This window comes from Diadema antillarum, unplaced genomic scaffold (assembly GCF_040938485.1).
Source record: "Diadema antillarum isolate AM-2024a unplaced genomic scaffold, OU_Dant_1.0 seq00001249_RagTag, whole genome shotgun sequence".
NCBI classification, from domain to species: Eukaryota; Metazoa; Echinodermata; class Echinoidea; order Diadematoida; family Diadematidae; genus Diadema; species Diadema antillarum.
This window is the reverse complement of record NW_027272035.1, coordinates 476,568-501,727: the sequence shown is the minus strand read 5'-3', so window position 1 is coordinate 501,727 and position 25,160 is coordinate 476,568. Positions and strand designations below refer to the sequence as shown.

Below are 25,160 nucleotides of genomic sequence, written 5' to 3'. Positions count from 1 at the left end.
AATGCATAGCAAAATCAACCCATCCTCAATGGGTTAATACCACAACAGAATTATTCCTTCACCAGAAAGCTTGGCAGAGGCTTAGGTACCTACCTGAAATTAATGTTAAAGATTAATGTATGTGAACTGGATAGACCATGTATTTAGATGTACTTTGTTGGAAGAGATGAATTGAATGGCTTGTAATTGGGTCCTCTGGGTAAAACCTCCATAGATATGAATATATCCAAACATTGGTCTTGTAAATTGTGAGCCATACTTCACTAGAAATAAGTATGACATGACCTCACACTTAAAATGTAACTACCCAATTAGCCCTCATTTTCACAGTTAAAAATTGTATTGTTTCTTCAGGAGACATGCCTTCATGGTCATCTATTATACACATTTTGATGCAGTACTGTTTTGCTTGTCTTGACAGATATAACATTTTGTTGTAGTTGAAGTGGTAGTAAGTAGGTTATTAAAATGCTCAAAGAAAAAATGAAAGAGTCAAGAAACATTTCAATCTTGAAAAATATTTCCCAAATCTGATGAATGACTGATTATCTAACATTTCTATGGACAGATTGCACATATTGACTGCTTTATGATGTCAAATTGGCAGCTTGTTCTAAAAAGCCTTATCTTCGACAACACATGCCTTTCATCTCATGTCTCACCACATATTTTCAAGAGATATGTTACTGAATATTCTTTTTTTCTTGTTTGGGGGGAAGTGTTGATCATCCTTCTGTGAACTCAGATAAAGTAGTGCTAGCCAAGAGCAGACACCCATAGAGTTTTGTTTCCTAGAAAATCCAAATGTCTCTTCTTTTATCTTGTACTTAGTGAACCTGTAGCCATTACCCTCCACAAGAGGAAAATATGAAATACATGTACTAATCCAGAATCACAAGTGCCTTAAGATTATGTTAACATATATTTTTTTTTCCTTATTTCAAATAACCACATTTTGTATAGACTTAGTATGTATCATGTTGTTCATGTTCCTTTTCAAATAAAAGTGCACCAGATATTTCCTTTTTAAACATGAAATATTCTATCAAACAAGGTGAGTGTTTACACAATCATTACTTAGCAGTCTGATAGTGTCTAGGCAGTGTAGGGGTGACACTCCTCCTGAGGGAGAAGAAAAAGAAATATCCTTTCATGATTGTTTGAGGAGTTTTAGTACTTACCTCCAGTAATCACTGAAATTCAAAATCACATAATTTTTCAGATGATTTAATGTTGCACTTATTCAGTCTTTAAAAAAAATATTATTTTTTGTTCCTTTTGTTGTTGTCTCACTGAAGTCCGTAGGAGGAAGCTAGTGCTGGCAGTGCTAGTTCTTTTGGCCGAGGTACTGGTATGCATCACTCAAATCATCCTTGGTGTGTGGGTCTCCATCACTGTGGAAAACATCCATGCAGGCTCCTACTGGGCATCAGTTTTGGTGAGAATCTCAGTCAGCCCAACCACATTTTTTTTTTCATCACTTCTGATATGCTTGCTTTCATAATGCCCATTATGAATTCATGATAATTAGATTCTAGTAACTAACAAGTGTTTACTGTTTGAGGCTTGGTGCTGTAAAGCACTACTTGTAGTGCATTTGACCAAATATTTGATGCAGAATGAATAGTAAATCAAACTACCATATATGATTGCTAGATTACTGCAAACACTACAAGTGTGTGGATATTTAGTCATATTAAAAAAAATACAACATTCCACTGACTTAATCATGTTTTGTTTCAAAGCATTACTTTTGTAGAATGTGGAACATAATTTTGATCAATTGTCATAAACATTCATATATCAATATTTGATAGTTCTGTCATAAAACAAATATAGCACAGAAAAAAAACACCATTAATTTAATTGAAGGCACCCAAGTATATTGTGTTTGTCAGCAGTTTGAATATCACTATTATCACGAGCAGTAAAAGAAATCAAAAATTACAGAAGAATAACATATTATTAGATATTGGGAAAACTTATTAGCATGACAGATTAGTCATCTGCAGTCTTGCTGCTTGAACTTTGAACGTATTGTCAATCTCATTTTTTCAGTTGTTATACTTTCCTTGTATGCAAATTCCTATTGTTAAAGGAGGTTGCCAAAATAATCTTCAACCCACATAGTTTCAATGTAAAATTTGTTGCCTGTAGGAAGTATACTTCAGATTCCCATATTCAACCTTATAAGGAACTTATTTGTGCTACTGCATGTTTGATCTAATGCTCTAAATCTGGTAGGTTTTCCCCTGACGTAGATCCGGGAATTTGTGGCCAGTAAATGTCACCACAACAGATGATATGTGATATTCTGTCTATTGATCCACAAAAAAAAAAATGTACACAAACTTATAAGACATACACAAAACTGCTCATTTCGTTATAAAGATGCATCACATGTCTTTGCAAGATCATTGATCAACACTTGTTGCTAAGCAACATGATATGTTGTTATCACTCAAGCAAGGGTAATACTTTGCTATGTTGCTAGGTTTTGTTTACACAGACTTTGGCAAGCATGGCCCGCTATGACTGCCTTCATTTCAAATTTTGCCCTCTATAGGATTACCCATGGTGCTGAACTTTTAGTGTATTATTTTCAATTATGTCCCACACAAGGAAACCTATCAGAAATTGTGTATTTCTTTCTTTCTTTTTTGCTTTTCATACAGTCAGACATTCCCTAATATTCTTCAAATGTTTTAATTTCTAGTTTCCCCTCTTCACTATTTTATAATATCATAGGAAAGTGGCAACTGTCCTCCAATTATCGTTAATCTTCAGGTCTATGAAATATCTTCTCTATAACATGTTTATTGCTAAGGTCCAGACTTTTGGCAAGTTTTGCAGAGGACAGATCATTTCCGTATCCCATTTCTGTGATTTACACGTAACCAGCAGCAGTCAGAAACAGTTGCATACCCACAGCACACTTTTGTCTTCTCTTCCTTTGTGTCTATGGCCGTCATCTGAGAGGTGGGCAGTGGGATAGGTCCCTCATCCAGTTCCTTCCTTTTGACACAGGTGTCTCAACTGCTGACTTCCTCTCAGCCTTCCGAATAAAAACGACGGGCGGAAATCACTGTCAAAGCATTCCCAAATAATGACAGATCAGTTCACAAAAGAGTTCAGCATTGTCCTCTCTTTCTCTGTCACAGGACTATTGTAAAAGGAAGGTGCATCTGTGCCTATGTGATATATAAAAGGTTATTCTGCCTCTGACAAAGATTCTGCTAGGATCGAAAGCTGCGGCCGTTTTTTGACTCCATAAAAGAAATACCAAAGTATCTGTGAATATTGTAAATACGTTATATTATAATCTATATCAATGAAAGGACTGGCCTTGACTAGCCTGCACGCTATTGCTGGTTCTTTTCTTTCTTTCTTTTTTGCCAAAACTGTACTTCAACCATTGACTGTTGTGACTATTTTGACGATGTTTGCTTTGGTAAATAAATTTCATTTCATTTCATTTCATTTCATTTCATTTCATTTCATTTCATTTCATTTCATTTCATTTCATTTCATTTCTAGCCATCAAACTGTGTTCCCCTCTTTAACCTTCATTTTCATGAGAAATTTGAAAAGAAAGTAAAGAGCATTTGAGACCTGGAAATTACCATATTTTTCTCTGAAATTTTGTGACTTTAAAAAGAGGCGAGGATAGCTTGAATCATTAAAGTAGGAAAGGGACATTATGACAGTGACCCATCAGCAAACTTGTAAACAAAAGTCCTGTCAAATCTTTGCATGGTCAAAACAGGAACAAGAGATTATGAGCGACTTTGATTTATTTTGTGATATCTTGTTGTCCTTGTCAAACAGAAAGTTGGCAAGATGATCCAACAAACGGGATTTCTGTTCTTTGGCTGAGATTGTCTTTGGATTTTGAAAATCCTTTTCAAAATCCACAAACACTTCTCAGTTTTCTGTTCACCCAATGAAAGTCCTTTTGCTAAAATCATGAGAATTAACTACAGAGATATGAAATAATTAACATGGAGAACCACAATGATTCTGTTTAAATGCTCATGTATGACGTAGTATGTTGAAACTGTAGACAGAAGAAAACCAAGTGAACCATGTAAGGATCTTACAAGTGGTAATATCTTCCCTAGCAACAGGCATTACTTGAAATGAAGATGTTTTGATATGTTTATCACAGCATACATATGTCATACACTCAGACTGTTGATGCACATGGGATCAAATTTAATCCTGTTCCTTTTTCTGTCCAACCACATCTGTTGGATGTTTATCCAGCCAAGAATGTCACAAGCAATAGGTATTGCTCATTTTCAGCACATGGAAAAACTATCTTTAGTCTCTAATCCTACTTAAATTGAGCATATTTTCAGTACAATAATGTAGTTACAATAGCTCAGAATTAGCTGACTGTCTGAACTGTACTGTCTGTTGTTTATAGTATCAAAGTGGGCATTCTTCTCTTTCTCAACTGAAACATTGAGCACTTATCAATAAGTTCTCAGACTAAATCACCATGAAGATTCTTATCCTCTATTTTCATCAAAGCAATGGATTATATATTTTTCTATATGTTTGTACTTATTTGTATGTGTATGAGCATATTTGATGGCTATCATTTGCTTGTATCAATGCCAGATTTTAAATCCAACCTTGAAGATTGTTCAAGTCTGACCCTGGAGGGTCTGATCCATTGTAGTAAAAGCTAGCCCTGTCAAAATGTCCAACCATGAATACACTGGCATCCCCCTCAAAAGGATGTACCAGTCTGGTAACTTAGCAACCATGATAAAATATAACCTGCTGCACACGACAACACTCAAACTCAGTCAGGCAGCAACTCTATCTTCTGCTTTGAACCGGCTGTTCCCCTTTTTTTTTCTCCCAGATCTTTATCACAAATTGAAATATATGTACTTTTATAAAAATGTGCATTTATAGTTGATAACAATGTGATGTGATCACTTAATTATCAGTCACTACTAAAAGTAGAGAACATGTGAATGAAATGTGTTCAACTGTTAGGTTCTACAGTGCTGTTATGGTTGATATATGTCTGGCATCAACCATGATGTATCTGTGTGATTTTGTTTCTGTGGCAGCAATTATAACTATGCTGATTCATTCTTATTGACACCAATATGTTTTATTTGAATTTGAAATAATGTGTAATTTGTTGCTAATGATATAAAATGTATCAAACCTGGCAGTGTTACCATAATGCAAGAAAGAGAGAGAGAAAGAGGAATCATCAGAGAGTTGTATTTATTTATCTATTTATTTATGTATTTATGTATTTATTTCTGTTTTGTTATTCTTTCTAGAGTCATGTCATTCTTTCACAAACTGATAATCAAAGTGATTTTTTTTTTTTATTTATCAATGGTTTAGATATATCAATGTCCATCTTTTCATTAATTATTTTCATTAATGTCAAATAGGAATCAAGCATCACTTTTTAAAGCCTAGTTCCATCAGTTCAAAGCATAAACATTGAATGTATTGAAATATAAGGATTCAAGATCTTTCAAGACCTTTGGTTACAAATCAGTTTGTTTAAACACAAATGACCAATGAGTGTAAATGTAAGCATTGTGGGGCAAGTCAGAGGAAAAATGACCATTTGAATTTTAAGAATCATTAATGTGACCCCTTAATGTAGGATCACCTACATGTAGGTTCTGCATTGTTTTGTGTTAGATAATCCTTTTCCTTGTACACGCTTTTTGCTTGAAGGAAACACTTCTGCCTGTATTCATGAAGGTAGTTTAAATCAAAATCATTGTTTAAATTTATTCTGTGAATTAAGACAAGCATGACTTTCATTGGATATCTGTAGGCATACGCAGTCTATCTGATGTATTCATGTAGAAGAAATTTGCATAAACCATGCACTAGATTAACCACCTGCATGAATATGGGTCATTTTTGTTTGATGCTGATTGAGATATATAAAGCATAGTACTTGAGAATTAAGTTTGAAACAGTGAGTTATGGAAAACTGTTCAGAAAGCCATGGAGTCCGTAGAATTAAGTAATTTTGATGATTGTAGTCGTGGGATAGTTATATTTGGTCTAGTCTGTGGAAGTTTAGTCTCCTCTGTAAAGTTGATTCATCATAAACAGCAGTAGCATATACAAGAACACATCTTCCTGTGTCTGAAATACCCATGTCATGTCCATTAGCAAACCTGACTGTAGTGATGGGAGGGTTAAATGGTTGATCTACAAATTTCCTGATAATCAACTTCATTGTGTTTATATCCAGCTCCTGATAGGTGCAATCGTGTCTCTAGAGGGCCTCATCTTCCGGTATGGGCGGCAGAAGGTCCTGGCCATGGGGGTAATGCTACAGGTGGTTGGTATCTTCATGGCCCTCATTGGAGGTCTCATAGAGGTCATTGCTGCCATATTGATAAAGGTTGGTACCCAATTATCTTAAAGGACTATTTTTCCTTGCAAAGAAAAGCTTTCTTTAAGATCAAAATGGTGTGGGAGATGAGCAAGAGAGCAAAATAAGACAAATCTGAAAATAATGATAATCTGAACAGCAAAGTTTCTGTGTAGTCATCTTTTTTTACTCCAAAGTGTACATAAAGCATGAAGTATACACATCAGTTAAGTTTCATGAAAATTTCTACAATGATATGTTTACACATTGTGTACATATGAAAGAAAAAAAAAACCAAGCAAACATGTATTACAGCTTTTACACATGTCTCCATTCAAAGCATGATTCAATAAAGTTCTATTCTGAAACTTGTGTTTGGCTCTTTTTTTTTTTCCAGGAGACGGTCAATTAATCATTCAAGAATGTTGTGTAATAAGATTGAGGACAATACAAAAGGATTAGACATTTACTACATTGCTATATTATAGCATAATTGCATATCACCTTTTCTGTATGTGTGAAAGAAATGAGTGAACTGTGAGTTCAGTGGTAATCCATTATATCTTATGAAAGCACTGAAGTATTTCAACTGTGCTGTGCTGTGTTTTCCTGATATCCTTTTATTCTCTGGTTGTGTCCACAGGATGTTGACTTCAGTCAGTGTTCCTACTCAAGAATCGGAGAGGCCAATTGTACAGCACAGCTCTCCTGTGATGTGGTACAGCTGAGTTACCCGAAGAGCTGCTACTGCTGCTTTCTAACCAAAGAGAGGGAGGAACCGTGCTACTTCAGAACAGTGAGGTGCGATGACTTAAGTTTTGCCATAAGTGATCATATACAAATATTGAATGTTTATGAGGGCAATGGACAGAATCTTTCATGAGGTGAAAGATGAAATGATCCATTTCATCTTTCACCGTCCATTGCATGAATGAAAAACGTTTATTATTTGTTTTATATAATGCCTAAAATAGATCATTGTCATTTGATGTTTTATTAATTAAGAAACAAGAGAGAATCTGAGATCGCGAGAGTGCTCACTGAGCGCTTTACGCTAGCGCACTGTCGCACACACACACACACGCACACTGCAAACGCAAGCGTTTGATGTAAATCGTACGGACCCAAAATTGCATGGCAAATGGAGCCACAATTGCACGGATGATGACATCATAGTGAAATGGGCCAAATGATCAATGTCAAACAACCAATCAAATGACTAGGATCTCCTCAGGCATTATATAAAGTGTGCTAATCGGCATTTGGGTTTCCACCAAAGATATTTCCATGACAGGTTTGGCCTTAGTTGTTTCAAACAAGATTAGTAATTCCTTGACAGTGATACAAAAAATCATTAAGGTGATATGGTATCATCGTTTTTGTTTCTCAAGTTTAGTAAAGATTTTCATCTTCTGTAGAAGTAGTTTACACTGTCTGAATGAAAGTTAAAAGACAAGGTATTTTTGGCTCATTCAATATTTAAGATGTACAAAGTTTGGAGTTCTTGAGAATATGAATGATCATGCATCAATTATGTCTACCTGTTAGATGTTATGGAAGTTCTTTGCATTGTAAGTACTTGTGACTTCTACTTGGTAGTCATCATAAAACTAAGTTTTGGATTAAGGGTGTAAGGAGAAATCATATAAGTGAAATGACTTATCTTCTTGCTGTGCAGTTTTTTTGAACCACCAAGTCTGTATGCTGGAGTGGATTCCTGCCATCAAGTCCCTGATGAGTATCTCAGCTTTCTCTGGACATCAGTCTTCTTCTGTCTATTCTGCTGTGTCTTTGGAATCATTGCAGCCACCAGCACCTACTCCTATCGAAGAGCTGTAAGTCAATTCTGTTAGTTCTGGTCTCCCCTTCTTTATCAACATGTAACACCATGCCATGTCAGTCTAGACAGCTATTGAGGGCGGCCATCTAGTTGTCTGCAGAGAGTCAAGTTGTTATCACCATTGATGCATAATATTGGAAAGGATTATTTCCTTCATCTTTACGCCAGGGTTTCACTCAGAATTCATCATAGGATTTTGCTTCTAAGAAACAGAGGGGATATAATTTGCCCCTTGAAATTTTGTGCAGTGATTTGCCCAGAAAAAAAAGGGGGGGGGGGAATGAGAAAAATTACTAGATAACATGAGCTGTGTTATAGTGAACTACCAGTGTATGGCGTCTTAGAGCATTCAGCATTCAAGGTGGACAAAGATATGAAAGATGCCTCAACTCAAATGTTACCAAGTAAATGTTTCAGTATTGGAAAATGTATGCAAATTTTGTATTGGATATGTGGATAAATGTCTTTTCTAATATGAATTTTACTCAAATTTTTATCGAATCATTTTCAGTTTGCTGAAAGTTTGAAACCCTACTGGAGTTAATAGTCTTGGGTCAAAATTTTTGTCCGTAGTAAACAAAAAAAAGAAATAATCTCTTTTCAGTAGGTTTTCCACATAGTCCTAGTATATTTTCATGATAGTGATATAAAGAAATGGTGGCATATTGGGAGGAGGTGGAATAGAATGTGGCGTAAATCACAAAGTTTATTCACTGATACAGTGTGTAGAGGTGTGGTAGTGGTCATCATGTTACCTGAGTTTGACATCACAGGTAGGAGACAGAGTTGTCATCTTGACTGAATTTTAATACAAATATGGCAACTTAGTCAGAACTATTAATGTGTGTCACATTCTCCTCTTAAGTAAAAGGGAGAAATCTGACAAAAAGTATCTGATAAGACAGTATAGTAGAGACAGTATTTTCCAATAACAACATGTCTTTATTTTATCCCCCATCACTGTTTGTGTTTAATTTTGGTTCATTTCCAGGCTAAGCCAAGACTTCCAGACATAGCAGTGGCTGCAGTCACATCTCCAATGCTGTCAGACAGCAGCCAAGATAACAAGACAGAGAAATCAGCAAGTTGCAGTACTCTAGACATTCCAATCCCAGCTCCGAGAAGCTCCTTGATACGTTCATCAAGCCAATCCATGGTCAGTGAATCTCAACGGCCCTCAACTCCTGAAAAGGCTTCCACATTGCCCAAAAGACAGAAGAGGCGTGCTCCAGATATTCCAGGGAGGCAGTCTCCTGCATCTTCCACAGATTCACGTCCCAGCTCCTCATGTACAGGGTCAGTGAAACCAGCAGATGGCAGTCCAAATATCTCAAAGCCACCATCGGGGAGCAGGGGAAGGCTAAAGGACAATGTTTCAAGATCATCTCAGGGCAGTCCTGGACCCTCAGGAGTACAGCCACAGTCAGCTGTCACAACACCAAAGCCAACAGACAGCAGAACACATTTGAAGGCTGTGAGACCAAAGTCATCCATTGTTAGTCCAATGCCTTCTGAGGATGTCCAAAGTTCCCCTTCGCGGAGTTCCGTACGAAGTGGAAATCTCTTTCAATCACACCCTGAATCTTCTGTAGCTAGTGAAGACAGTCAATTACTAGAGCTGGTGGAGACATCTTCCACCAGGTCAACCCCTGGTGGTGCCAGCCAGTCTTGTGCAGGAACAAGCAGTCCTGCAACATCTTTAGACAGATCCAACAATGCTGCTGATACTTCTTCAAGCCCACCATCTGGAGCCACAGCATTACCCAGCAAGACGGACACAAAAGGTGGTGCGAAGAAAAAGAAATCTCACAAGGGTCCAGCACCACAGCCTCCTACTCCACAGCGCACACAAACGAGGCAGTTACCACAACTGGAGCCACTGTCAGAACCAATGTCCCCTCCGCCACCATTTGTACCGCAGCCTCCACCTACCCCTCCCCCTTCCTTCATGGATGTTGCACCCATGCACTACCCCCATCATCACCAGCCACCACCTCATCAGCAGCCAGTGACGAACATCCACCTAACGCTGACAACCACACCTATGGGTGCCAATGTCCAGATCCCTATGACAACACATCAGGGCTACATGTACCCCAGTCAACCATCAGCACCTTGTTTATGAATGCCTCATTGGCTCTTGCACATCATTGTACAGCAGTTCTCCATGTCCTGTTGACTTCCTAGAAACAAACTCATTGCTTACCAACTCAAAAAGTCATCCCCAAGGCAGGCCTGGTATGAGGGATGAGATGGAACTAAGAGGAAATGGCATGAAGTCATGTCTGTTGCTCATTGTTATTTTTTAGTGAAGCATTGTCTCATTGTGACCTTCATTCATCTGTCATTGTGACCAGTTGAAGAATGCCATGACTTGGTTGTTCACAAAAAAAAGAGAAATTAGAAAGTCCTAAAGCAAGTGCTTGAAAACATGGATCCTCATCTGGTTCTATGTTTGCAGTAGCAAAAGAAAAATCACTTTTACCAACAAGAAGTGAATGATAGTTTTTGCTTTTTCGTTGAGAATCAATCATGCAAATCAGTCTAATTTTAGCCTCAACTTGTTCATTTCCGCTAAGCCGCACTCCTTGAATGAATTTGGAGGAAAAAACTGCAATTATCACTAACATACACTTTGTATGTTTTACACAGAAGATAAGTTTTTATTTCATTTAGTTTTATTTTCCATATCCAAATAATACAAATTATTGCAAAGTAAGTTACAGTAATTATTTGTACAAGCAGGTAAAAAGGCATGTTTGGATAGTACAATAGAGCAAATACAAATCTGTATTATTCATTGTCTAAAAATACACAGACAGGGAATATTTATCCCTTTCAGTTAATTAGTGTTAGAGATCTGTCATAAGAATTGCTATTCGAGATCACTGGTTTTGTTTGGGGACAGTTGTAGCTTTGTTTACAGTTTTTTTTTTTTTTTTTAATTCAAGTCCATGCTTTTGTCATTTCTTTCTCCCTGTGTTAATATCAAGATAATGTATGGGTTAGCACACTATTTACTTATACTCTTCCCTGTGGTAAATGAAATAACATTTTGAAATAGACATTTTGAAGAGCACAACTCACATGGAATTCAAGGGAGAGAGGGAGAGAGAGGGAGAGATTGAGTGTGTGTATGTTTGTGTGCTTTGCTATCTTGTCAGGCAAACTGAATAAGGCCTGCAACAGAACTCATTATCGTAACATATGCCTTTATCCTTTAACATGAATGCCTGCCTGTATGTTTGTCAGTGTGCAGTATGATTTCCAAACATATGTCTGCTCCCCATTACCATTGTGTATTTGTACTTAATTTTCTCACTCTTTTTTGTAAGAATCCAGTTCTTATATAGGAGAGGAAATGCTGCAAATCACAAAGCATATACCTGATAGTCTTTCACTTTTTGAGTTGTCAGGGACTTTCCTTTGGGTTTACGTACTGCTTATTTTGTATCTTACAAGTAAAGTGGATGTAATGACTTTGACCTCTGTCTAGTCAAACAAAAGGTTTCTCTTCTAAGTAGGTTGTATCACAACAGTGCAGTGCTGTTTGAATTTTCTCCATATTTGTTTAGTGACCATCAATATTTTCAAGCAATGCAATTTTTTTTTTCAAGAATTTATCTATCTATTTATTCAAGTATTTATTTCTTAAAGAGATGTTGCATTCTTGTGAAAACAATTACAGATGGTTTTACAGATAGTCAGTGGACATCAAAGCTACAATGTATGTACCCAATGAGGTTATTATATAATCCTTCGAGAGTGCTATGTTTGATGATTTACAGACATACTTTACAGAAGAACAGATAAGACTGAGTAGTCTCAAGAATCATGATGAAGACAGCTTGAGTACATCTTCATCGCATAACCTGTGTAGAACCAATAAGAAATATAAGCTTACAATGAAGGTGGCATGTGGGACAACGGTGACAAACAAAGTAGATTTTGAGTAATACAGCATGAACTATACAGACCAAAGAAAATGAATTTAACTCACTTCATTGAGAATTGTATAAAGTGCAAGTTGTTTATATGAACAAGGATGCTGTCTGACGAACTTGGAATTTTAGGTGAAGTTGAAATATTTATGAGAACTGCCAAGAATGAGTAGAGAGAGAAAAAAGAGATAGAGAGAGAGGTAATTATACAGATAGACAATGAATGTGAAAAATGAATTTGTATGAAATACATAATTGTTTGTGGAAATATTTTATAAATCATGTGATGACAAACATGCACAAATTCCCCCCCCCCCCAAAAAAAAAAAAAAAAAATCAAATTAAATGCCGTATTCTTGATTTACTACTAGGCCCATAAATGCTCACTGCACTATATAGTTCAGACTAATCCATACAGCATTCTAAATTACTGCATGGAATTGTAGCCTAAACCTGTATTTAGCTCAGTCCTTGATATTCCCAATTATGTGGTATCTCATACACAATGAAATTACACAAACCAGAGGTGAAATTAGGCGATTGGGCATTTGCAAAATTACTGAAGTTGTGATCTTCTGTGGAGGATTACCACCTGGCTTCATGCAGTGTGTTTTACATATATGTACATGTGCTGACACATTTCTTTCGTGTAAATTCTGAAATCACTATATTTACCAAAAATCCATATCTGTATGCTCCCAAGAAGTGCAAACTTTTATCAGAATATGCCAGTCTTTTTATTTTTCAATATATTAATGCTCACATGAAAACTGGGAAACTGGTGAGTGGGTTGTTTTTGTTTTTACTTTCTTTTTCTGTCAGGGAAAGTATGTATTAGTGTAAAGTGAAAATGCTGGGTCAATTATCTCTCTCATGCACTTGATGCAAAAGAATGGTGTATGGACTATTGAAAAATTGATAATGATAATTTGAGGTAGTCTTCCTAGACTGTCAAAGTGTATCTTTGGTCAAAAACTTATTTTTGATATGTGAGAGTGACACATTTCAGTAATCCATTACACCATCTTTCAGAGAAAATGGGTCATTAATTAGTGAAATAATGCATCTCAAAGTTTCCAAACACACTGTGTCTGAGAGATTCAGGAACCGCTGTGGTTTTGTAACCCACTGCAAACAATAGGGTTTGCTGTAGTCTTGCCTCCCAGACCCATTGTGTCTAGAAACTTTGAGATGCAGTATTTCACTAATTGATGACCCCTTTTCTCTGAAAGTTGGTGCAATGGACTACTGAAATGTGTCTCTTTCACATATCAAAAATATTGTTTTTTTGGCAAAGATACACTTTAATATATCATTGCATGAACTCTTTCAGGTATAATACCTATTGTTTAGTAGTGTGTTGTAGGTTTTATTATTGCCTTCATTTTTTACTAAGTTGACTAGTGCCTTACAAATAAAAGTTCATTTCTGTTTTGCACATGTAATGCTTGGAGCTAAGTGTGAGCATATGTAACTATTGGTACATATATATAGCTTTAAATGGCTGACATTCTAAACCCACAAAAGAAGAAAAGTGTCAAATATTTTGCTCTATAAATCTAATCAGAATTAGATTTCATTATATTTGAAGTATGCATGGTAGTCTTTGGAGCCTATGGGAAAACTCACTATGTATAGTCATATATGACCAAAGATGTATGGAGGTTTATCCAAAGACATTCTGGATAGCAGAGATTTTATTATTATTATTTTTTTATGCCAGGACAGTGGCAAGTGAAGTATCGCAACAAAATATCTTGCAGCTATTCATCTGGCAGGTTGGCAGTGGTGCTGTTGCTATTTTTGTTTACATGTTAGCAGGTTGGTAAGGATGCTATCATTAATTTTTTTTCCATCATTATTTTTCATTACCTTTCTGATCATTTTAGCTGTTACCTCTACTGTATTATGATATAATGGCTATATTTCATTAACTGTGAACGTGAAAGTGAAACAAGTGAAAAGTGCTTTAAACTTACAGTAGTGGATTACACAGTCTGTATATTCCTGGCTGTAAATAATGCAGTAACATGTCGATGTGATTGGACATTTTGAATTTGTATGAAGTCAGACATGGACAGTGATAAGAAGTGCAATTTGGTATTTATATGCTATTTAATGTTTTTTATTCGAAGTGTATTTGTATGTTATAGCCACCACACTGCGATGTATACCCTTGCAAAGCACATACTCTTGTAAATGCAAATAATGTAGTGGAGATTCGTAAGTCCCCGTAAATCTTTTTTATATATCATTGTCCGTATGTATTTTCATCCCTTTTGTACATTGTTTTGTACTTTTGTGATTTTTGTACAAAAATGATAAACTTGTATAAAATTACCTATTTATACTCAGATCAATTACAAACCATATCAGAGACTTCAGGTTCTCCTCCTTCATATAAAGAGAACATGATGTTTGTAAATCATATACAATGCCAATTAATAATTTGTTACAAACCAGTGACGGTTCAAATGTCGTGAGACACAATTATTTGACAGAGTGAAATCTTACATTTTTCCCATTTCATTAGAAAATGAAACTTCAATTGTCATAAATGGTATGACTCATCGGCATTTCAGGCTTTGATCTAAAAGTACCAGTATAAAAGAAGAATATGTGCTTTATTCTCTAGATGTCATTTATGTATAGTATGTACTTGAACTGATGGACTAGTTTTCTCACAAATTCAGGAACATGTATGCAGTGTGCTTTGAAATGGTGCAAATTAATGTCCTGTTACAATGTGAACACTGATGTATCTTAAAGGACAAGTTCACCTTCATAGACATGTGGGTTGAGTGAATGCAGCAATATTAGTAGAACACAACAATGAGAGCTTGAGCAAAATCCAACAATCCGTTAAAAAGTTATGAATTGTTGAAATTTCTGCTCAGTCACGGCTGGATGAAAAGACTACTGTAGCTTGTGATGTCACATGAGTACAACGATATAAAGAAAGAATGAAGAAAATTCAACATATTTCCATTTTTCTCCCATAACAAAAGAACACTCGGCTTCTCTCTTTCAGAAGGAAAGGGGAATGATATTACCCTTAACATACGTCGGTAGGAAGTCGAAGAACTGTGCACTTTATTTAAAAAGTAAAGTTTTGTGAAATTCTCTTTTTATTTTCCTTATGTAGTTGTATGCATGTGACATCATATACTGTAGTACTCTTCTCTTCCAGCAGTGACTGCACAAATACTTTAAATATTCGTAACTTTGATGAATTGTCCAATTTTCCTCAAACTTTCACTCATGTGTTCTACTAATATTGCGGCATTCTCACAATCCTTATGTATATGAAGGTAGACTTGTCCTTTAATGTTTTTTCGGTGATGTACATACAACACAGTTGTGTTATGTATATTTGGTATATATTTCAACTTGCCCTTATACATGATATGTTACAGAATTCCTGAACAAAATGGTGCTACATATTGCCTTTTCTTTGTGTTCAAGGCCTTCAAAGGAGGTATTTTATGTGGACTGATATCAGAATGAAATAAAGATGCATAAAATGTTCAATAGCTGTTTTGTAAAGTACTGTACGTATCTTTCCAAGTGGCAGAGTACTAGTATGTCATGAACATTACCATCATAAATCAATTCCAATCATCTTAATATATCATTATATCAAGTCCATTCCCAAGCCCAGGGAGAATGGGCTTGATTTCTGGTTGGCAGGTCTGTTCAGTGGGCAGTGTTTACTTTAGATGGATCCGCTAGCTTGATGATTACTGACCTCAGATGAGATGATATGACCACATGTCTATGACAATAAGTGATATGACAACACTTATCAGTATTTGATTAGATAAGAAATAGAAAAGAAGATGACAGACAATTTTAAACCAAACTTATACATTGCCAACTAGTATGATATTGGACAAAAATAAAGACACACAGGGTAAATTATCAGCCTTCCCAAAGTCTCATTCAGTGTCATTAGCCACTGCCACACTGGCAAAAGAAGCAATTAATCGTTAAGATCTCAAAGTTTTGCCAGTGTGACTGCAAACTTCTCAAAAACTTCTCGCAAAACCTCCCACTTAAACTAGGAAAATTTCAATCCTCATGTGACCAGTTCACCTACCCATTTCTGGTTTTACAACAATGTAGCATAGCAACGAAAAAAGGGATGCATGTATACATGTATGTGGTATGAACAAAATCATCCTTTTCTTAGCGTCTCAAGTGGGTGGCTGCTATACAGGTTTGACAATACTGTGTAGATATATATACTTATATACAGGGCTTGACATAAGTGATGGCCTGATGGCCCCTAAAAATTAGTGTTGAGCCACCAAATTTATATTATGATAGCCTGATTGGGCAACTAGAATTCAAAATGGATTGTTACATTTCCATATATTTTGGATCACATTTTATTTCTTTTTCAGGCCACCAACATTAATGTTTTTCAAAAATATATACACCATGCATCACAAAATTATGCATGCTCTAATTTCACACAGGGACTCAAAATAGGTGAAATGGGTCATCCATATCAAGCTTCATTTTGATTTGTATATTTTCTGAAAGAACAATTAATCTACATTATTTTAAAGTTTGGGATAATAAGTTTGGGATTTCTAGAATACTTTTTTTTTTGTGTGTAGACTAGAGTGACTATATATATAGGTGCACTGTAGTGGCCCCTTTTCATTTTTCATTAAAAAATCCTTTAAAAAATCCTTTAATTGAGCTCTGCTAACTTTTAAAAGGATGGTACTATTACACTTTAAGTTAGCATCTGTCATGAATTGAATGTGCTTGATAAGTGTGAACATTTTCAGCTTAATCTGATAGTCTGTTCATTTTGGCTGCTAGAAGGAGTTTTACAGTGTCTTTCTTGTTGTTGTAGTTGTTTTTTAGTTCATTGCACAAATGACAGCATGAGGAGATTAAGCACTTTTGAATAGACTTACACTCCAAAGCCTCTTATCCCTGAAAAACAATTAAAAAAAAATTAAGGCGAAATTTCATTTGTTCACAACCAGAGAAAACTATACCTTGAATGAGCTTTCGCCTGCTGTCTGTAGGCGTCTTCAGACTGGCGTTGACTCGCCGTAGATGGGGTGTCGGGAGTCGGCAGTCATACAGTCAACAAGAGGCAGAATCACTGGGGAAGACGTACTAGGTGTTACAAAAAAACACTTTTCGTCCTTAATAGTTCAAAAATTATATATCAGATAACACTGACATTGATATGAGCAATAGCTGAATAGTATACAATTTTGTTGGAGGTAATTTGAAAACGATAGCATAAGTCAGTTTCATTAAATTCAAGATTTATTGTGAAGTTATATAGGTTTCAGATTTTGCTCTGTTTTCAACCCTCTGTACAAAATTTTAATTTTGCACAGGGGTCAATGGGTGTGTATGGCAGTGTGTGATTAACACCCTTACAATGGTCCTGAACAATTAATGACCAGGATTGGAATGCTCTATTACATATTCACGTGAAATTCCACTGTCACATTCGTCCTGAAATGTAGTGGATGCAAACACATGAAAACATGTGCTTATCATTTTTTGTTTTCATGTGCATTCACTTTACCCTTCACCATGAATTTAGACTAGCAGCGCCCAGGGCAAGCCATCATAAATTATAAATAAAGCATTCATGTGCCTTGGAGCGAGAGTCCAGAAGCCTAGTCAGCAGAACTCTGAAAAGGTGGTATTCATGGTATTCACGTCTATTGTTCAGGGTCATTGTAAACACACACTCACATACATATCATTGGTTCTAGTGTAAATTTCAATTTTGTACAGAGGGTTCAAATTTGACCAAAATTAATAATGAATTTAATGAAACTGATTCATGCTATCATATTCAAATCACCTCCAACTAAATTGTATATTATTCAGCTATTACTCATATCAATGACGATGTAATATCTGATGTATATAGTTTTTCGAAGTATTAAGGATCAAAAGTGGAATATGTTTTTTGTAACGTCTAGTATTTCACAAGGGCCAAGAAGAAGGAGGCAGATCTCACTCCTAAAAAGTCAGCCATAAGTGATCACGTGGCTCAGAAAAACCACACCATTGACTCGAAAAAGAGCAAGTAAAGGCGTTTTCACATCAGCCCGATGTTTCGAAATATTCGCGCTATTTTTCTGACTTGGGACATTAAAAAATATCTCGAGCTTGGATTTTTATCGGGCTGTTGTGAAAACGCCTTTTGTGTCCAAAGACTGCAACAAATTCACACCATGTATAAGAGAGGCTGTCCACATCCAGCTGGGCCTTGAACACATGATGAATCGTGACTATTCAGCGTCCATTCCCATTCTCTCGGATTGTAACACTACCGACACCCCATCTACGGCGAGTCAACGCCTTCAGACAGTAGGCGAAAGCTCACGCAAGGTAAATAGTTTCCTCTGATTGTGAACAAATGAAATTTCATCTTAATTAGAGGAATACCAAGCAGATGAACCTCTTCCAAGAACTTTTCCAGAATGTTTACTTTTTCTCAGTTTTTGAGATAAGTGAGAAAAGTCTATTTATATTGAATTATACCTCATTTTATAGCTTCGAGTCTCCTCTGTCAGAATCTGCCCTTTACTAAAAACTATATATATATCTGGCAACTGTGGTGGTTTCGTAGTACGGGGTCACTCACACACACACAGACACACACACAGACACACACACACACACACACACACACACACAGAGAGAGAGAGAGAGAGAGTGTGTGTGTGTGTAATGATAGTGTGTCGCTCCGCGCAGTTTGTGTACGACATTTTCGAGATGTTCGAGAGTAACATGTTACAAAATGACAACATTTCGTCGACGAAATGACTAATTTCGTAACGAAATAGGCCATGCGACACTTGGCGCCCAATACAGCTCGCACTAGATCGCAGGCTCAGGTAGCCACAGTGGGAATTCGGCTTTACAATGTTGTTTGTGAATATCGACAGGGAGGTGTCGACAATATTGAAAAAAAAATGACAACAACTAGCACTGACACTTTTACTAGATATCTTCTTTTTTTAATGAGCAAACAAGTCAGAAATCAATTGTGAGGCAATGACAATGTCATCGTCACGTAATACTATGTGTTTGTGACGGCCATTGCAGTTTTGGAAAATGCAATAAACTTCGATAGTCATTAGCTTTCCATTCTTTAATTTTTGGATTCAACTTCTGCCAGTATCTGCTTGGTTGTTTACTGTTCTGCTTAACAATAACACATTTATCGTGACAGATAATGTAGCGATGTTAGCACTCCCGACGGCAAGCTGCCTCACATAGTCGACAGGCAAGTATTGTGACTTATTAACAAGCCCCCTGGGAGCCGGGAATGCTGGGGGTGCTGCAGCACCCCTGACTTTTTGGAGTAGGGGGGCATAGCACCCCTGTGGAAAAAAAATAGGGGTGCGGAAGATGAGGAACACGATTTCAGGACAATATGAAAATTTACTTGAAGTCCAAGTATAATTATGTTGCGTATAGACGGGAAGAAAAAATCTTCATAAATCAACTGAAAAAATTCCACCCGCCCGCCCTCCCTCCCAAACAAACAAACCAGGAACCCACCCAACCAACCAACCAACCAACCAACCAACCAACCAACCAACAAACAAACAAACAAACAAACCACCAAACCAACAAATCAACCAACCAACCTACCAACCAACCAACAAATAAACAAACAAACAAACAAACAAACTAACCACCCAACAACAAAAAACTCGATAAAGAGCGATACCCCTGCCACCTCCTCCTCACGTCTCTTCGGACCACCGCTATAGCCCCAGAATATTCATTTTCATTATTTTTTCATTGTATGATATTGTAAAATTTCTTTGTAAGTATGCAACCTAAAGTGCACTAGATTGCTGGATTTTAATTCTAAAAGAGCTAAGGTTCCCTACTATAAGGGGAAAGAGGTGACAAACAGCACGAAACAGCCATTCTTATTATTGATTATTTGTCTTAGTGTTTTTATTGATTTTTTCCTCAAATATGACAACTCAAGTGTACGTCATACATCCCTGGATCTCAATTATGTGTGTGTAATCCTATACATGTATTTAAAATTATGCATAATATCCACGGACACGAGGAAGAACAGCCGTGCTGGCTGAAGCATGTTCCGTACTAAAATAAATAAATTCAATTCAATTCAATTCAATTCAATTCAATTCAATTTATTTTCGTATTTCTCAATGAAGGAATGTACATCAAACTAATAAAGTAAAAACATAGTAACATCCGGCTTGGATGCACAGTAAATTAATGTGAACATAATTATAAAACATAGCGGTCAATCATCGTACGTTTGGCTCATATGCATAACGCTAAAGAAATATGATGGAACGTACTTACAAGCGAGCTTGTTAAGCGTAGCTCCCAAATTCTGAACAGTGTAAGATACAGATGAGGAGCATGGATGCAACGTATAGGACCAAAATAAAGAAAAACAAAAATGAAAGGCAAAAATACCCGGGGCAATAACAGAATCTTCTCAATACAAATAGTGATATAGAGACAACAACATTCTGCAGACGTAAGAACAGTTGATTTAGCAATGTTGACAATAGTGTTATAATACGATTTGAATAATGCTGAAAAAAGAACAACTCGACACGCGAGTCCTCGGAAGAGATACGGGAAGCCTAAAAAGTAAACATACACGTACTAACACTCAATTTAGAATTAGAATTAGAATTAGAATTAGAATTAGAATTAGAATTAGAATTAGAATTAGAATCAGAATTAGAATTAGAATTAGATTTAGATTTAGATTTAGAATTAGAATTTGAATTTGAATTAGAATTAGAATTAGAAGTAGAATTAGAATTAGAATTAGAATTAGAATCAGAATTAGAATTAGAATTAGAATTAGATTTAGAATTAGAATTAGAATCAGAATTAGAATTAGAATTAGATTTAGATTTAGAACTAGAATTAGAATTAGAATTAGAATTAGAATTAGAATGAGAATTACCAGCCAGTTTAGCACTGAGATGAATACAAAAAGCCAGCTGTTCACGCGTTCCGAAGTCTTAGGGTACGAAAAAGAAAAGAAATGAAATGAAATATACACACGTATGGTTGAAGTTTTAGTTCAGTTTGATTAAAAGCCATATGAGGAAGTATTAAAACGTGTTCAATGAGCGACTCCACACCATTTCCAGTTACTTGCATGGAAATAAAATCCAACGAAAGTTGTGTTACGGATTCCTCGATCACTCACCATTCACTCAACACAGACGTCTAGAAAAAGATCACTTTCTCACCTATTCGGTTGAATTCACATCCTTTTGGTATTTTGCATACTGTTCTCCTCTAATCATCTCACAGAAACTTCTTGATGTCTCCATGCAAAAACTATTAGTTCGTTATTCCGAAGGTTCTAAATACCGAAGGTTTATTAATCTAAAAACGAAATAAAGTTCGTAAATCCAAAGGCTCATTATACTACGCACCTTTTCTTTTTCTCTTTCTTTTTCTTTTCATTATCTGATTAAACATCCTTGGTTTAATTTCAAACTATCGAACCTTCGGAGTTTTGAACCTTATTTTAATTTTCGGATAAACAACCTTCGGAATATAGAACTTTTATTTTATTTTCGGATTAACGATCGACCCTTCAGAATAATAAGCTCTATTTCATTTTCGGATTAACGAACATCATAATAAGTATACGGAATTAATATTTGTGCGTTTAGTAGTGACGAACCTTCGGATTAAAGACCCTTATTTCGTTTTCGAAGTAACAAACCTTCGAAATAACGAACATTACCCTTCAAAAGCACTAGTCCATCTTATTTCCCTTGTTTCACTACGCAAATATGACAAAGTGTCTTGAATTAGAGTTCCTCCAGCAAGGCAGCTGTGGGAATGATTAGGAATTTTATCTGCCAGTTTACTGATGTGGGCAAGATTTTTTTTTTTTTGTTGTTGAATTGGCAAGCTTCAAGTAAGCTTTTTTTTTTGTGTTTGTGTGTGTTTAGGAACATTTATGGTTGACTTGAAAAAAAAATAACATCAAAAATATGAGTGAAATTTCAAGCATTTGATATCAGTACATTATCACTTTAATGACTTCGGAATCGTATTAGCGATCTTTTTTTTTTTTTTATTCATTTAAGTGGATAGAAGGACAGAGAACTGATACACACCTGATACCTCAAAGAGGATATACTATAAAGTAGGCAGTGAGTATTATAGCCTGCTTGTACACCGTACACCTTCTTCTTTCGTAAAGGGACAAAAAGAAAGTATAACCTCTCAGGAAAAGGATGCATACAACTAGTGTTTGCCAATTTGAATACGGGATAAGTACATTGATTACCGGCCATCATTTTCAAAACCTACATAGGTGCATAAAAAGACAAATAAATATTGTAAGATTTCCTGTGTATAAAAGAGATACTTCCTTGTCATGATAGAATCACCAGACGACAAAATAACATTACTTGAAAAAAATTGTAATGAGCAGTATTAGTGTCTTCTTATTGGCTTACTGCTGGGTAATGTTGTTGGTATGGTTTGGTTTTTTTTTTCATAGAGAGAACTCTTCGCAGAGAACAGCGCAGACGCATCTTTCACGCCGTCTGCTCTGTTACGTTTTATGTATGCGCACTATAAAACTATTTCTGACGTCATGATCAGGAGGTATGTTACGCACCTAAGCGCAAGGGACACGCCTTCATGGTATGCAAAAGTATGCGCGTTGACTTGACAACATATCCAAGGTAACAGAAAAACAAAGCAAATACTAGCGTGTACTCAGTATAGCATTACTGTGCTGACTTCGATCGCAAGTGTTTTGTTTCTCTGATATTTTCGTATTTCTGCGCTCAGAGAGACGACAAATCGTATTTTGTCAGGTCAGTATTGGTTGTTTACACTCCATTACGCTACATGTGTTATTACTAGCTTTTTGTTCACTGATTTTCATGATTTTCATTTCTACTCGAGATAAATCAGAGATACAAAGTCAAACAAAGGTCACGCATTTACACTGCATTGTACACACATGGACGCAGGGACACATGCAAAAATATGAATGGGGTAATTCATGACTGCGTACGATAGACAACGACATTTACTACACTATCATTAACTGAATCTACACTATCATTGAGTCTTTCATCTGGTTTTTTTGTAGATATTGAGATCTAGTCTGACAGACGATAGATGGAGATGTTTCCCAAGTCTCAAATTCACGTTCCCGTACCATGGGAGTTACAGAAGAGGGCTCGACATGTCGAACCATGGGTTTGGGCGACCGCAACGTCACCCGTGAACAGCCCTGCAGATGTAAGCAAGACTGTCCTTATACACACTATATGTCACATTGTTATATTATGCCGCTGCAATACAAACCATTACGTCTCTTTACGATACCCTAATTTTCAGTGCTTCAGAATATTTGGTCCTACAAATCCACAGTAACATTTGATACAGATAAACAAATTTGAAAATGTTGAGGAAATACACAAAGGTAATCGAATTATTGTAATGAAACTATTATATAACAACTACAATGTATCATGAAAAGTATGTCACTGCTTATATTTTCCGTAAGTCAAGAACCAAACAAAGTGTATGCCTATACGATACGTGAATGTGGATGATTCAAATCACTCCATACAAGCCGAGGACTCGTTTTAATGTTTTAGGGCCTACTGCGCCTATAGATCACATGTTCTCTTATTAAGTAAAAGTAAATGAATAGATGTCTTTTCTTGAAATAATCAGTAACAGGGGAAAGACAATGCAAAGTGTTGGATACAGATTCTCTTATCTAATAATTTTGACAAATGATTGGCCATAGAATTTACTTTAGTTTAATCGGATGTTTACAAGTGTTGAGTTATATAATGGAACAAGATGATGTAAATTCCAAGTGCTTTTTTATTTTCAAGATTATTTACGGGTAAGTGATTATGATTGTGTTCTTCATTTTCCCATTAAAAAGCTCGCTGAGACAGCCCGCAAAGGTCCATCGCCGCCAGTGTACCTGGCGGGCAACCTGCTCCTTCAACGCTTGCAGGAATCTCTCAAGAACAAGCAGATGAGGGAACAGATTGCAGTATGTTAAAGACCTAGAGCTATTTTTAAATGACATGTTTTTCTCTTTTTATCTTTGATGAGGTTCAAGATGCAAATCAAGGGAAAGCACAGAAATTTTACACTAAAAATAGTTTATGTCAACCAAGACAAAATCAGAATTCAAACTTTTACATTAAAGGGCCTATATACACTCAGCCATCATCTCCTTGAAAAAATAAACTAATGAATCAAACAACAACAAACAGATATGATTATATAGGCCTAGGTAGAGCCAATTTCTGTTTGATGGTTGGTATATAAGCCAGTAGCGCCTATATTATGTTCTAAAATTATCATTTTCTCACATGTAAAGAGGCTATGATTATGTTGTTCCATTCTCATTAATTAGTTACTACATGTATCATACGATCGATTACATGAATGCCGAAAACATTTTCTAAATTGTATCTCCTCATTACTGACAGGCTTTATCCAGCAAGTTACACCATGCTGAGAAGAAGGTACAGCGGGCGAAGCGGACTGCAAATTTCATCGGGGACATGGCCAGCCACTCCCTTAAGAAGGCGGCTAGAGCCCAGGAGGAGACTCGACTGGCCGAGCTGATGGTGAGACAGGCGGAAGCTCGTGCTTCTCGTGCCGAGAAACGGATGACAGCGATTCAGGGGGATATACGAGTAGCCGAGACCAACTTGCGGCTGATCAGAGAGAAGGTGATGATCGCTGAAGAGATCGCGGGGAAAGCTCAGCAAAGGGCGGTATCTGCAGAAGAGAAACTGGCTCTGGCAGAAGAAGGAACTAACATCGCAGAGGAGAAATCTCGGCTTGCCGCGGAGAGAGCGACACGAGCCGAAGATAGGCTGATCATCGCCGAGGAGAGTGCGAGGCAGGCAGGAGAGAAGGTGATCACAGCCGAGGAGAGAGCGAGGCAGGCCGGAGAGAAGACGAT

The 25,160-nt window shown here is 36.5% G+C and overlaps 1 protein-coding gene across 1 annotated transcript; it reads left to right on the top strand.

The window, feature by feature from the left end:
• Window positions 1-1,032: 1,032 nt before the first annotated feature.
• LOC139745276 (uncharacterized) lies at window positions 1,033-10,344 on the top strand. Its single transcript, XM_071655677.1, has 6 exons — window positions 1,033-1,054; window positions 1,299-1,438; window positions 6,257-6,409; window positions 7,023-7,180; window positions 8,058-8,214; window positions 9,217-10,344. The coding sequence occupies exons 1-6, from the start codon at window positions 1,033-1,035 to the stop codon at window positions 10,342-10,344; spliced, it is 1,758 nt and encodes a 585-aa protein (XP_071511778.1).
• Window positions 10,345-25,160: the final 14,816 nt, after the last annotated feature.